The sequence below is a fragment of the Strix aluco genome, chromosome 24 (assembly GCF_031877795.1).
Source record: "Strix aluco isolate bStrAlu1 chromosome 24, bStrAlu1.hap1, whole genome shotgun sequence".
Taxonomy (NCBI): domain Eukaryota; kingdom Metazoa; phylum Chordata; class Aves; order Strigiformes; family Strigidae; genus Strix; species Strix aluco.
The window spans coordinates 8503444-8518310 of NC_133954.1; the positions used below are offsets into that span (position 1 = coordinate 8503444).

Below are 14867 nucleotides of genomic sequence, written 5' to 3' on the forward strand. Positions count from 1 at the left end.
GCAGAATATAAATGAAAGATTCAAAGTTACATTTTTTTTTTTTTAAAAAAAAACTATTCAGTGCCAATAATTTAATCCAGAGCAAAAGAACCATGGAAAACCATCAACAATACTTTTTGTTAGAGTTTAAGAGAACTGCATATAACAAAGATGTAATTGCAGTAAAAGGCTGTCTGAATTCCTAACAGTGTTGAATACAAAAGCTCCTGAAGAGAACAACACAATTTTGGCAGCCTACGAACTTTGGAGAGTTTGGCACTGCAAGGTTGCAAGTTAATCACTAGCACATTAGTACAGTCTGGACCAAGTTGCATGAGAAAATAGAAAGCTGCTAGTGCTTCATGTCTTTGGAAAAAACGCATAAAGATCAGATCTAGCTATCCTCCCAAACTCAGAGCACTGCATATCAAACTTTACAACAGTGTTTTAAATAAGTTACAGTCCTTCTACAGAGCGCTTCCTGAAATTGCACAGTAACCAGGTGGATACATCAATTAACGATCCCAATTTCTGTATTACATGCTTATAAATGTGGATCCTAGCCAAAGGTTTTCAGCAGTGTCAAATGTGCATGTATTTCCAAGTGAAGACAAAGCCAAGTGCAGGAGGTGGAATATTTTCAAGTAGCCCTCATTCCACGGCATGGAGAAGTCACAGGCAATTAAGGTATGGTGGCTTAATGAACTTGCATTCATCAACTGAGCTGCAGTGACTGTGTGCACTCTGCCTACTCTATCTGCAAATTAAACACATTAGCTTAAAACATCTACGTGTTGACATAGCATACACTGTCCTCCTTCGGCATTAGCCACCCAACTATGCTGAGGCAACTCCCGAGAACGTTAATGCTTTCAAGCCCTTTCACATTTTTTCACGTGTTTCAAACCAGGGGTTGTAAAACCCTTTAAAGGAGTCAGAACTATTCTCACATATCAGATATTCCCAAACTGTCCATGCCAACGCAGCCCAGGCCTCCTTAAAAAAAACCTACCGTGAAACATTCTGTCACATCAAGTCCTCTCCAGAAGAAAGGATGAAGATGAGCTTTTCTACACCAAAGAAAGGTTTCACAACTGGCTTAAACAAATCCAGTCTGCTACGGGCACAGACAGTAGTCTCATTTTTCCCCACCTGGCTGCAGCTGCATGTTCCCATTCCCTTCCTTCCACTGGCGTTCACATACAATCATCAGAATCAGGAAGATGATCTGTCTCCAAGCTGCCTTTTTTTTTCTTCTCCCCCTCCTTGCAGAGGCAGTTTTCAGGCAGTGCAGTTTCCTGGTCCCCACGGCTGCTCAACAGTACAGACACGAATGCCACCAGGAGGGAGGGCGTGAGGAGAAGCGTCGCGGCCCCTTCCCGCAGCAGCGTGGTTTCGGCCCCGTGAAGCAGCAGTGCTCCCAGGCCGAGGGAGAGCGCTGCTCAGGCACGCTTGGGTCACACTGCTTAGCTTTCCATAAGCACTGGCCATCTTATTGTTGTTTTTAAACACCACCTGAGGCTCTGGTGTAACTCTAGCACTACTATCCAAGCACATCTCTACCATACTAGGAAGGAAAAGACTAAAATAATGAGTTCTGGCCTTAAAACCTTTTAAAGGTCAAAGTACAAATCAAAGTTCACTCGATCATTTCTGCTAAACAAACATCACTATGGCTGCTTGTAATTTTTTATGAGAAATTGCAAATACTACCCTCCAAGCATCTCTAAATTTAAAGAAGCTGCTTTAGATCCCCCAGTATCTGAAAAGCTTTCCAAGCTAAAGACAATGTAATTCACTGATTATGACTCCACCACAGTTTCACAGCTCCTTAGAAGAGACATTCACAGGAAGCTCAAACTACTTTGCATTCACTAAGTATGAAACTCAATCCCCTAAAATTTAAATTAAGAACCAGCTTGCTTAGGAATGTCTTTTCAGTTCTTCATTTAGCTGAGCCAAGTCAACCATTTGAACAAAGGTAATACAGCACATGCACACCTAAATGCTAAGGCTGCACTACAAACATTTGACTACAAAGGCTAAAAACCAGCTTCTGGAAAAAAACAAAACCAATTGCTCCTTATGATTAGTGGGAGGAACCAGGCATAACTTCAGCAATGGAAAACTCAGTCTTTTCAGTAGCTTTCTTCCATTACAGCATACCTGGCACGAAGAGCAAATCCACAACTTCCCCTTACAATCACTACAGTAGTTTCATGATGAAACAGAGAAATTTTTCTACTCCAAAGTACTGCGTAATCAAATCTCTCCTGGTTTATTATTCGCTATCACTCAATTGTGGATTACACAGCAAAATTTCTTACTTTGACTTTAAAGCTTCAGAGATCCTCCTTCAGCTCTCTGTCAAATATTGGGCAATAATCTGATTTCCCTGCAAATCTGCATTAAAATTCCAAAGACCAAGTTCTACCCTCTGCTGTATTCATCTTTAGAAGAGTGAATAGGAGGGGAGGAAAAACACAGCCCACAGTTCTAGCTAAGATTTCTGTTGTACAAGCCACTGTACTGTAGGCACTCTAGACTAACAAGAATTACTAGGAAAAGAATAAACTATTCCGCACAGAAGTCAACAGATCACCTCCATAAACAAGGGAAAGGTATCTGTTGAACAAGACAGTCTCTTTTTCACACGGCTGCTTCCCAGAACAGAACCACACTTGAAAGAAGATAAGTGACTGATTATCATTTGTCTCACATTTACAGACAAGTGTGAGACAAATTCTTCCCCACTGAGGTGCAGAACTAAAAGAGGTAACGGTTCTTCACTAGAGCCTTTAAAGGAGAAAACTTTACTAACTTCTCACTCATTTTCAAATATACTATATAGGCAATTGGTACGAGGCTCACCTAAGTAACTAAATCCAAATGATCTGGTTGATATTTCTGTTGGTTCATTGGACTCTATTTCATACTCTGGTTTTGAGACCAGTTATACAATTACTATCCAAAAGCTGTGCACAATAGAAGCATTAGTAAGACTGACTTGATCTGTATCAACAGGTGCCAGCAAATAGTCTGCCAAATTCATGCAATTTTACTTCCAAAGCCATTATACTAGTTGGCAGGTTACCAAACTGAAAGATATGTTTTAACCCCATGAAGCCTGAGTATAATTCTAGTAAACAGGGAACACAACTGCACCTCAAGTATTCACGATACAACAGTTTGAGAGGCGAGTGCCTATACTGTACTGGGATTGCTGTACGTCCAGAGCGCCACGCTCAAGGCTATCTGAAAAATCAGAAGGAAGGAATTGAAGCCATAGAAACTCACTTCCAGTGTACTTGGGCTTAAGTCCCCATTAAGCTCTACTATTAATACTTTGAAGGTACAAGGAGAGTATATCACCGTTAAAGAATAGAAAAATAGACCTCTGAGAGGGAAATCAGCTCTGAAAACAACAAAGATAATACATTAAAATAGAGATCCTCTCTATTTTATATATTTTTCCTGATTTGACTGGAAAGAGACTTTATTTCGAGGTACGTCTTCCATTACTTCTCATTTTCTCAATGACAAAATAGAAAATTAATAGGTGGTTTGGGCCCGTGGCACAGTGGTAGGTGGAACAGACTCCATACACACTCTGCTATTACTACCACTCTCGTTATCGCCTCGTTACTCAGTATAAGAAATCGCTGCAGGAGTGCTTAGCAACACATGGAGCACGGAGGGAGCAGCGCTGTGTTCGGGACTCCCGCTCGGGTCAGACACTCCCCCACCACCCTCGCTGCACCTCCCGCACTGAGCTCGACTCTTCCACAACACACCCACCGAACGCTCCCTCCTTAGGACAGAGTTCCCGGTTCACTTAAGCGCCGCTCGACTGCTCTCAGCTCCGCTGAAGCCCTCTGGTTGCTTTAATACTGTATTAAAAATTTTAAAAGCCAAACCAATTGAGCAAAGACTCGTTGCAGACATTCTACTTGCCACGTACAAATCTGTCAGCCATAGGAGAACGTCACTGCAACAAGAACTGAAATTGTCCCTACAAAATTCGGTCCAGAAAATTAAGATTTCTATTCTTTAGCTGTTCAGACAAACACAGCCCTTCTTTCCAACTTCCTCCAGCTGTTGCATAAGCATACTAGAGACATTTAAAGCTAATCAAAAACACCTTTCTTCTATCCATCATCGAGATCATTCTTTTAAGTCACAATCATGGTTTTAACAAAGTGCTTCACGACATCATTGTGGCATTTTCCTTACAGAAAGGGAAGCTCCACCGAGCCTTTTGTTGTCTGAAGGACTTCAGAAACAGTCGTACACACTGGACCAAGCAGCTACCCTGCTTGAAACAGCACAGGCTCTGTAAGAAAACCAGACAGGCTTTGCACACTGTTAGACCGTCACTCTCTGTTTCAAGGAGCTTCTTTTCCACACCTCAATCACTTCATGCTTCAATTGCTGGAAGTTTTTTGCATCTGCTGAATCTCCTCAAAACAGAATTAGGGAAGATGTCAATGGCTATAACTGTGTGTTACAAACAGGTATTGCTTCTCAAATTTCTCTAGTAACTTCCAGCCTTTCACTGAACCGGATCCCAATCATTGTCTACCCACACAATCACCTTTTTCCATGTTGCCTTGTGCTCGGAACATCCTGCTAAATGTCAATTAAGTGTCTTCTGTACTTCCTCAAATCCTTCCCAGTGAGTATTTCCTACTGCAGGCCATTACTGATGCATCCCTTACCTAAGCCCTTGTCACAGATTTCTGTCAATATTGCAAAGTCCAGAGGTACAGATCATGTTCTTATCCAGTTATCCAGTATAGAGATAAATAGTAATAACGTAAAACCAGTCAAACATCCTTTTGCCTACAACACTCAGGCATGATGGAGTAGAACTTGGATTTCATGGAAGCTTGAGGTAACTTTTTAAAACGTAATGCAAATGGTAGCAGTGAGAAGAGAATAAAGGTTAGATAATTAAATTATGTTTCTAGGGGTAGGTTAGCTTACAAAACCATTACGAAATTTTGCAATCAAAGTTGTTTACTGTTGGCAACAGCACCTCATGTCAGAAATGAAATGGATTAACACATAAAAACTCCAGCAAAAAAGCAATCCTACCTTCGTCTCCTTCTGGCGCATAGGAAGCTGTAATAATGTCAATGTCAGCACAGTTCATCACAATTTGGTTGGTTGCCTGTTTCACCTGGAAGAGAAATTTTATGAGCATCAGGAAGAAATGCTGTTCCCTACTACCTTGAGCTCCCTTAGGTAGGCATTGCCATCTCCCTCTAATCTAAAAGTCATCAAGTGTTTAAAATAAAATTTAGTGCTCAAGAGTGGTAAAAAAGAAAAAGATATTCCACTGACAGCTCTCACTTCTTCCGGAACACGCGTACGTGAATCACGTTCGAGCCATCTAGGCCTACTTATCAACACTGTAAATTATTTAAGGGAATGAACTGCCTGTTAAAAATTGGTATGAAAGCTTGACAATAGGGCCCTTGTACATGCCTGGGAATCCAAGACCAATAAAAATAGATAGAGAGCCTGTAAGCTTTCTTTTAGAGATGACCTTCAGGAGACCATAGGAGAAACCTTTGAACACAAACTTACATCTTTTGGAGATGATCAGAAATACAGCCTATGGTACTGTGTCCTGAACTGTCAACACTATAAGAACTTCTTAGGTTAAAAACATCTGCCAAGAAATTCGCCTTTACATTTTCCTGAAAGCTTTCCTTCTGCCAGCTCTTGGCTACACACATTTTGCTTTATTTAACAAGTGGCCAGCTCCCAGCGTGGTAATAAACTGTCTCACTGTGCCAGCTTTCTATTTGGATGCAAGAGCTTGAATACAGAGGAATTCAAATTAAATATCAATTAATTACAAAGGGGTAAAATATTTGGAAATTAAACTAGGAATTATTTAGAAACTTATGGCTGAAACCACTAGAATCATCCATCATACTGGATCGAGCTGGTAATCCTGCTAGTCCAGAACACAATTTCTAGCAGTAGACAATGCCAGTTCTTTAAATAAAGGAGCAAGAATTTCTCTAACAGCCAACTAAAGTTTAACATATGCACAAGGGAACTGCTTCCTACCCCAAAAAGTTCCTTAAAGCGTAAGGACTTACATCCCTTTCTTGGTTTTCCACTATTATAACCTTAAAATGCCCCTTTAACACCCGAGCCCACCACTCTAGCTATCCACGTCTGAACACAGCAGAAACCAACTGGACCACTTTGGGATGGAAACTGGTTCCCACGAACCAAGATCTCCTTCACCCCGTAGCAAAACCAGCCAAGCGCTCTGTGCGTGCACGCCAGCACCATTCGAGCATCTGAGTGTCAGTGCATTTATTACAAGTAAAGCCAAAATAATAAGCTGAAGTGTCGCAGCTGAAGCAGACACTTATCACTCTGCCATAAAGGAGCTGGTATCTGCACGAGATGAGTAAACGGAAGCAGATACTCGGTCCTAAGCTGTTCTACCTAGGCTCGCTGAAGGAATGGTTCCTTAGTCATTGTGTACATAAAAACCAAATTCAGGTCTAGTCAGTGATAAGAGAGACTTAAGTAGTTTAAATGTATAACTTAATAGGCGCACCCACATCACAAGAACGGTCCATCTAGTCCAATCATCTGATAACCAAAGGGCTAATGCCAGATACTCCGAGGAAAGCCAACCCCCCCAGTCCATGGCTAACACAGACAAACCTAACTCAGACGTTTCTTTCTAACCTCAGTCCCCAACTCTGCTTCTGAAGCAAATGTCTACGGCTTATTCCTATTAACAGAATTGTCTGTAGAATAAATATTACGTAAGGGCTTATAATTTTTGACAAGCGTAACCATTAGTGAATCCTTCCAAATCCTGCTTGTCAGGCACCCTGCAGTAGGTGTGTCCTACACAACAGCGCAGAAGAGCTGTGTTGTTTTCACCCTGTTGCCTCTTTATGGGAGTAAAACCAAAACAGTATTACCTAATAAACATAACCTGATTCTAAAAACAACATGCTTGCAAAGCATAAAATGAACAAATGTAAGAGCTGAAGTGAAACAGGTTAGATTTGATGCTTCCAGTAAAGATTTACAATCTGAAATCTGGTTTTTTTTTCCCAATTTGGCGTGCATGCAACTAAAGGATTACAACACTTCCCAAAATCTAAGATCAAAGCCCAACAATTTTCATCACAATATTAGGGTTTGAGGTTTTTCAAGGTCTTCTAAAACACAGAAGAATCAGACTGAGAAAGCTTTTTATAAATGTCTAGTAGAGATTTTTATTCAATCTACAATTCCAAATCTCTCTGGATTAAGAATTCAAGATGCATAAAGAGCTGCCCAAATTGCAGACAATACTGGGTTTAACAATAGGCTTGATCTTTAAAAAACAACCTCTTCTGAGGAGAAAAGAATTTTCAGCGTAGCACTGGGCCTGCAAAATAAGAAAGTTTAGGTTTAAGCAGAGACAACTTCAGAGGCTCCTTAGACAATTACCTATTTTTAGATTATTTTTTCTTACCTCCTACAAATATCAAGCCAGTTTTACAAAGGAGTGCAACATATTAGAAAACATTTAAAGGGACTGAGTGAACCAGTAGCCTAAAAAAACATTTACCCTGCAACTCCTGAAAAATAAAGGGCAGAATTCAGCGTGCAGATATGAATATTGACAGTGTACCGTGCAGCACACTTCTGAGGCTCTCATAATTTAATTCAGGGGGGGGAGTTTTCATGTTGGCACACAGGCTGTAGCATGAGAGCCTCCTCCCCTCTGATCCACTAAACATCATGAAGTACAGACACACCTGTAAGTACAAAACCAAAACAAAACTATAAACCACCCAGCATACTTAACTCATGACCATTTGATCTCACAAGAACCTATGGCCTAATGCTTACAGACACCAGATATATCATGAAGATGAATGAATGTGTTTTACTGTAAGTGATACCTTGAAACTGCTTTTGCTATGTTCTGGAAGACAGATACTCTGCTCATGCAGTGCTTTTCATGAATGCAATCATATGAGAAGGCAAAAAAGCATCTCACTGCATAAGGTATGACCAATTACAGAGCTGTATAGATGTGAACTGTCACCCTGCTTCACCTTGCTCTATAAAATAATAAATTTACTCTTCAACAAGAAGAGGCTAATCAAGGCAAGAGCAAGCTATAAATGCCTGCAACAAAAGCAGCCATAAGGCTGCCATGCTTAAAAGCAGCAGAGGAACCAAGACCAATACCTGGAACGAAGGGGTGTTTCAAAAACCTTAAACCTGTTGCTTTTGATGAAACTCTAGTAACATCAATCAGAATTCAACTACCTATTGAGATTAGCCAGACCCAGATACCACAGGCAGGTCTGCCCTGCAATAGAACTGCAGACCTTTAAGACATTTTAACTGTGTTGGTAACCTGCCGTCAGACTAAGATGACACATACTTCCCAAACCCCTGCACAGCCCCATGTGTGCTCAGCGCTTGCTTCTGGGGAGGAAAATCTCACCCAAAAAAGAGGTAACAGTTTAAGTTCCCCCAAGAAAGTTTTCCAAGGTAATATCATTTGACAGAAGAGGAGCTAAAAAGACTAAATTAGTTAGCTCTGCCAACTAAGACTCGAAGATGCTGTAAAGCTTTTGATTTCCCCCGGTTATCAGAGCAGGAAAGGACCCGATGGAAAAACCTTTTTAGGACATTCGAAACAAGAATTTGAATGGCTTCAGCAGAATGCCAGCCTACCTGAAATACAGGGTAAGGTGCACCAAAAGACATCTTCTATAGTCAAAACTAATTCTCTGGAGACACTTATAAGCCTGGATAATGAAAATCTTGTCACTCGGCTTTGAAGTCCTTTTCTAAATGTAGTATTATAACAAGCATGTGTGTTTTTAGCATTTTACTCTCTAAAAATAGACAACTAAAATTACCTCAGTGGTGTTCTAGGATGTAACTTTTTAAAAATTCAAAACTTCAATGAGAAAAGGAATAAAGACTTTTATTAATCTGTATCTCAAGCAAATTATGGTAGCCAAGTAGTAAAATTACCAGTGCCACAACTGACTGGCCCACTGGAACAATCCACTTCATTCTAAAGAGCGTCCAACTACATTCACCCGTAGCAGTCACACACACATCAGAAGCGTCAAACTCAGACGAGTAAACCCTGCAAACTCCGATCAATGCAATCATCTTCGCCTTATGAATTACAGAACTGAAAGAGGCCTTGCTGGGGGGGAGAAGAGCAAAGGCATTCCTATTTTTGAAAAGCCAGTGGCCTAAGGGTACACAGAGCGCCGAGGTCTTGACTTCGAAGCACCAGACACGAACACTCCGCGTGGTACCTTTAGCTCCCAAATTCACATCTAATTTCACGTGCTGGACGTTACAATGTCGGATAACATGACCGTGTAGTTATACCAGGCAACTTCCCCGCCCCCCCCCAGGAGATACTGAGCACAGATACTACACCCATTAAGCTTAATTTTTCAAGGCCTACATACAAGAGTGTCACAATTAATCTTTAACTGGCATGCAGCAGGATCAGAAGACTACACATTCTTTAGTCTAGCAGATACCACATAATTAACCTATAAAAAGCAACAGATACAGGTTAAACATTGCTAAATATAAGTCTCCTTAAGACATATTAAAGGGACTGCGAAAGATATTTAAAAGAGCCATCTTCCTCAGCTTGTAAATTCTTTATAGATAGGTTGCTCTGCAACCAAGAAACACCTCACTGTAATTTTTAATGAACGAAGTGAATCACCACACACTGCTCTCCAAAGGCAGTTTATATAGAGGTAAATACCAGGAAGTCAGAAGACAACCATGCACCTTTCCAAAGCTCTGCATCACTACACCCTGCGCCAGACAGGTGATCGTTTGGAGCCATGACAGCGTTAAGAACTTCTATTTAAAAGCTTAAAATAACCGTTGAACTTTGGGAGCCAGATGTTTGTTTCTGTTGCTAGTTACTCATGTTTGCCTTTTCAGCATGATGCTGAAGAACAGAACGGCCACACATCCCCTCTTTGTTCCAGCTCTGAGTTAGGCCTCCCAGGAGTCAAAAGCAGAATGGAAAAAAGTTGACCTAGACACTGAGTAATATGAGTGCGCTGCACTGATAACTAGATCCTGAGAATCAGGGTTATAATAATTAAATCTCAGGCTAACAGATGAATAAAGTAGATGAACTATTTCCACCCCAAAAAAATAAAAATCTTAATCGTGCTCATTCAGAAACATCCCCACACACCCAACAAATCAACAGTTTAAAATGCTAAAAGATGACATAACCGACAGAGCGATCACAGGATGGTGAGCAGGCGACTATTTCAGCTCCAGATCCGCTACCGACACGCAGCGTCCGACTCTCCCACAACCACGTTTTGTCCTAGCTGAGACAAGGTTTCCTCATGAAATAGTTCATTTAAGGATTTTTGGTTTTTTAACTGTGATAAATGGCAATTTTATACTGTCAGTTTATAGAACTGTTACACAATTCTGCAGACTTCAAAAATATTCATATGACCACAAATTACATTATTTAAAAATCTTGAGTAACCAGGCAAAACTTCACATATAGGTTACCAGATACTTAACAAGAGCAGCCTCAAAAGGCTACAAACTTAAACTATCAAGAGACAGATTTCAGCATCATTCCTTTAACAAAAAACAACAAATACTAGACAGGGGACCCATTCTCTAACCTGAAAACTAGAAGTGCCACAATAAACTACAAACACACATCATTTCTTTTTAAGGCTTTGAAATCAACCTGGTCACTGCTGACACTGAAGCAGCAGCGTTATCTTTTGAACCACAAAAAGCTTGATCCTCTGAAGCTTATTTGAAGGGGCCATACAAGTGCAACATTTATTACTGTGGCGTAAAGACAAAATGTTTTGTTAAGTTACTTCTATGTACAAGAGCCAGCACAAGTGTACTGCCCCAAAGCCAAGACTGGAAGGTTATTGAACATTTCTTTAGGGCTTGGCGCTCCGAAGACTTACCAAAATTCTACACAGAGGCTGGTTTAAGTACTTGATGTGAATTGTTGCTTTCCCAGCCATTATCATACTGGAATGGAGCAGAGGGACTAATAATTATTCTTGATTGCTTATAAAAAAACGATACCTGGATCTTCAAGAGGAGGCAGTGTATTTCCCTACCTAAAACCTGAAAAATTCAAAGTTTGTGTCTTAATATAAAATCACTTTTACCTCGATGACTGTACAATGTATGCCAACGCTCTCCAGTCTGCTGAACACCGAATGCCTCGATGAGCTCCACCTCATCACAAGGTGCTAGCAGAAATGGCCAACAGTTCCTTAACGGAACCAATTACATCCAAAAGCACACAAATGATTTTTTGTTTCCTAGATTCAATCCCAGCTCAATAACAAACAACTAGTAAATGTTAGCATATGCTTCAGTAAGCCATTCCCTTGTACAAAAAAATATCCTTTCCACCTAGTACTGTAGGCAAGCCGGTTGTTCTTCTTGCCTAAGGTGCAGAATAATTACTCCCCAATTTTCTGGAATGTGCCTTTACTGTGCTTTGGACACTGGCAGCCACAGCAAACTTCTCCAGATTTCTAACTCAAGACGACCACGTGAACACTCACCTCACACCTTCCCGCACCTCTGCTGTACTTGCCTGCACGCAGCCAGGATGTGGCCTCGCAATTCTTTGGTCTATGGTTGTTAAAAGTCATTTAAAAATAAAGAGATATACTTTAGCTATGTTTTAAAAACCTCACCCTGTATTTTTTTAATCCTCCTCTCCGTGGGAACATCAGATCAGCTCACCATGATGTGAACAAGAGATTTTTTACAACCTTGAACCTGCCAGATCAGTGCTCTTCCTTAACACATGCCCTCAGCTGGTAGGAAAGTCCAGGATTTCGCATTGTCAGGTGGTATCCATTGCTCTAGGAATTCATTGAGCAATCCCCTGAACGGCAAACAATATTCAAAAGATCTCAACAGGGCTAAAAATCTGCAAATCAACTACCATCTCCACAAGAAGCCTCCAAAACCTTGTTATTCCTGGATTTAAACTAAGTTTCCAAGGCTGCTGTTCAATACTACTCTCCCCTCAGAAGCACTGTTGGCTTAAAAAGCCACTACTCCCCTCCCCCCGAGTGTTATTTTTAACCTGGATGATTTCAGTGATCCCATTTACAGCACAGCCCCACAGCTGTAACAGGGCTGAGGAGCAGCAACTTGGGTGCGAAGACAGGAATAGGTGGCTAGGATTAAGACGGAAGAGACTGGGAATTCCTCAAGCTCGCATTTTCACCCAGGCTGATGCACCATCAAACCGAGACTCCAAAGACAGCAGCAGCCTGAGGACTTGAGCTAGAACAAAATCCACAAGGCGATTTGTTTCCAGCCTTTCTTCCACATGACACAAACTTACTCATCTCTGGTTGTCTTCCTCCAGGTCCCAAAAGTCACAAGATTCACCATCAGCCACAGCTTTTGCCCTCCCCAGCTTCCACCGACACCAGACACTTGCCCACTGAGGCACTCGCGCTCTTCTGTACCTGTGCTTCAGATTCAGCAGTTTTGTTACCCTGATGTTACCTCGTTTTAAAAGAGGGGTTTAAACCACCTCTCCAGAGCAAGATTTAAATCTGTGCACATCTCAGTATTTAAAATCTCCCTCAAATATTGTGGAGCTCTTGATACAGTCATCCCATTGCAAGAAAAAGTCCGGTAAGCCCTTACAATTCTGTATCTATTTCAAATCATTGCACAAGGAAAGACATGAAAGCAAATTTAGGAAATCTTGGCACAGCAGCCTGAGAATGACTATGAGACTTCAGGGCTTTCATCAAACATTCTGCCTTTGAAGCATGAACACGGGAAAGCTTTTGCCTTTCAGAAAAGGCAGAAGACACGGCATTTTCAGTTCGCACACCCCTTCCCACCGTTAACCGAGCCTGTCGCTTCACTGACTTCAAGCTTTTCAAGACACTGCGGCCTACCAGCTCACCGTACTACACCGGGGGAGTTCTCATTTAATTGCATCTGTGGTAGTTTGTCTTTCCAGCAAAATCCCGAGCCATCTGAATGGCTGGAGAGAGATAAAAGCAGCACGCTGGAGGCTGAAAACAAGAACAGGGTGCTCACTACAGATTCGGGGGAAGCCGGCGATACCAGCGAGGCAGATATCCGCGGCTCCGACCGCTCCACGCCTAACCTACATACAGACTTTTACCAGGGGGGCCGCGGGCAGGCGGGAGAAGAAACGGGGAGGGGGGGGAAGGATCGGGCCGGGCACCCCCCCACGCAGCCCGAGGGGGAGCCGCGGGGCTCGAGGCGGCGGGGCGAGGCCCCCCAGCCCTTCCCCAGCCGCTCCCGCTCCTCTCGGGGGCCGGAGCGGGGCAGGGCGGGGCCCGCGGGCTGCCCTCTCCCCTTCCCCGACGCCTGGCCCCGGGGTGGGGGGGGTGTATATACATATATATGTATAGGCTGAATGGAAAGGGAGGGCGGAGACCGCGGGGGGGGGCGGGGGGAGCTCCGAGCGGCCTCCCTGCACCTGCCTGGCCGGCTCCACCGCGCCGAGGGCCGGGCCCCGGCGGGCTGACGCGGAGGGGGGGCGGGGGGGGAAGGCCCTCAGGGCCCAGCGGCGAGGAAGGGAAGGGGAAAGGGGGGGATCGGGCCCCCGCCGGCGGACGGGGCTCCCTCAGGGCCCGGCTGAGGGAAGGAGGGAGGGAGGGGGGGGCGGGGGGGCTGGGCCCGGCGGGGCTCCCTCAGGGCCCGGCGGCGGGAGGAGCGGGCTGAGGGAAGGGTCCCCTCAGGGCCCGGCGGGGGGGGGGGGGGGGGGGCGGACGTGGAGGAGGGGCCGGGCCGGGGCCCTACCTGCACGGCGGCCTCCAGCTTGCCCTCGAAGGTGAAGTCGATGAGGTCGGGCTTGAGGCAGAGTCCGTAGTTGAGGGGGGACACGTCGGCGGGCAGCCGCTCGAAGGGCCGCTTCTCCGGCATGGCGGGGCGGCGGCAGGGGGTGCGGGGCTGCGCCCCCCCGCGGCGGGGCGGCGGGGGAGGAGGAGGGGGCGGCGGCGCGGCGGCGGCGGCGGGGGGCGGGAAGGCTTCCTGCGGGCGACGCGGCGGCCCCGCACCGACACACCGAGAGAGCGGGCGAGCGGCGGCGGCGGAGGAGGAGGGAGGAGGAGGAGGAGAAGGAGGAGGGAGGGGCGGGGGCGCGCGCGCGCTCCCGGCACGAGGCGGCCGGTGTAGAGAGGGGTGGGGGGGGAATGTGGGGGGGAGGTGGGAGAAGAGGAGGAGGAGGAGGAGGAAGAGAGGGAGGAGGAACAGCGCGTGCGCGTGCGCGCGGCGGCGGCGCCACGCGGCCGCGCACGTAGAGCGGCGCGAGCGCGTTGCGTAAGCGGCGCGGGGCTGGTGCGCGTGCGTGCGTGCGTGCGTCCGCCCCGCCCCGCCCCGCCCCGCCCCGCCCCGCGCGGCCGGTGGTGCCGGTCTGAGGGGAGCGGGGCTCGTGCTGCGCGGGGGCGGGGGGGCTGGCAGGGTGCGCCCCGTTAACGGGGGCTCTCGGCCCGGGGGGGGCACGGTGCACCCCAGCAACGGGGGATCCCGGCCCGGGGAGGGGCTGGCAGGGTGCACCCCGTTAACGGGGGCTCCCGGTGCCCCCGGCCCGGGGTGGGGCTGGAGCAGCGCACCCCTTCCCGGTGCTCCAAGGGGTCTGAGAGGTCGCGGGGGACCCACTGTGCGCCCGGGGTGGAGCGGTCTGGCAGCCCCGGGGGGACCCGGGGATACGTCCGGGCTCCCGGTGGGGAGGTTGTGTCTTACGGGAGGGGGGCGTGCAGCGTGAGGACGGTCACCCGTGGTGGGGTGCCGCGGGGCCGTGGGGCCATCGCGTGGCAGCCCTGTCC

The 14867-nt window shown here is 45.6% G+C and overlaps 1 protein-coding gene across 1 annotated transcript in view; it reads right to left on the minus strand.

Annotated features, from left to right (window-relative positions):
- Positions 1–14187, minus strand: part of NPEPPS (aminopeptidase puromycin sensitive) — a 39080-nt gene extending 24893 nt beyond the window's left edge. The window contains exons 1-2 of the mRNA XM_074849907.1: positions 13843–14187; positions 5077–5161 (exon numbers count right to left, since the gene is read on the minus strand). Of these exons, the coding sequence (XP_074706008.1) occupies positions 5077–5161; positions 13843–13965 (208 nt within the window). The 5' untranslated portion in view covers positions 13966–14187. The remainder of the gene's footprint in view (positions 1–5076; positions 5162–13842) is intronic.
- Positions 14188–14867: the final 680 nt, after the last annotated feature.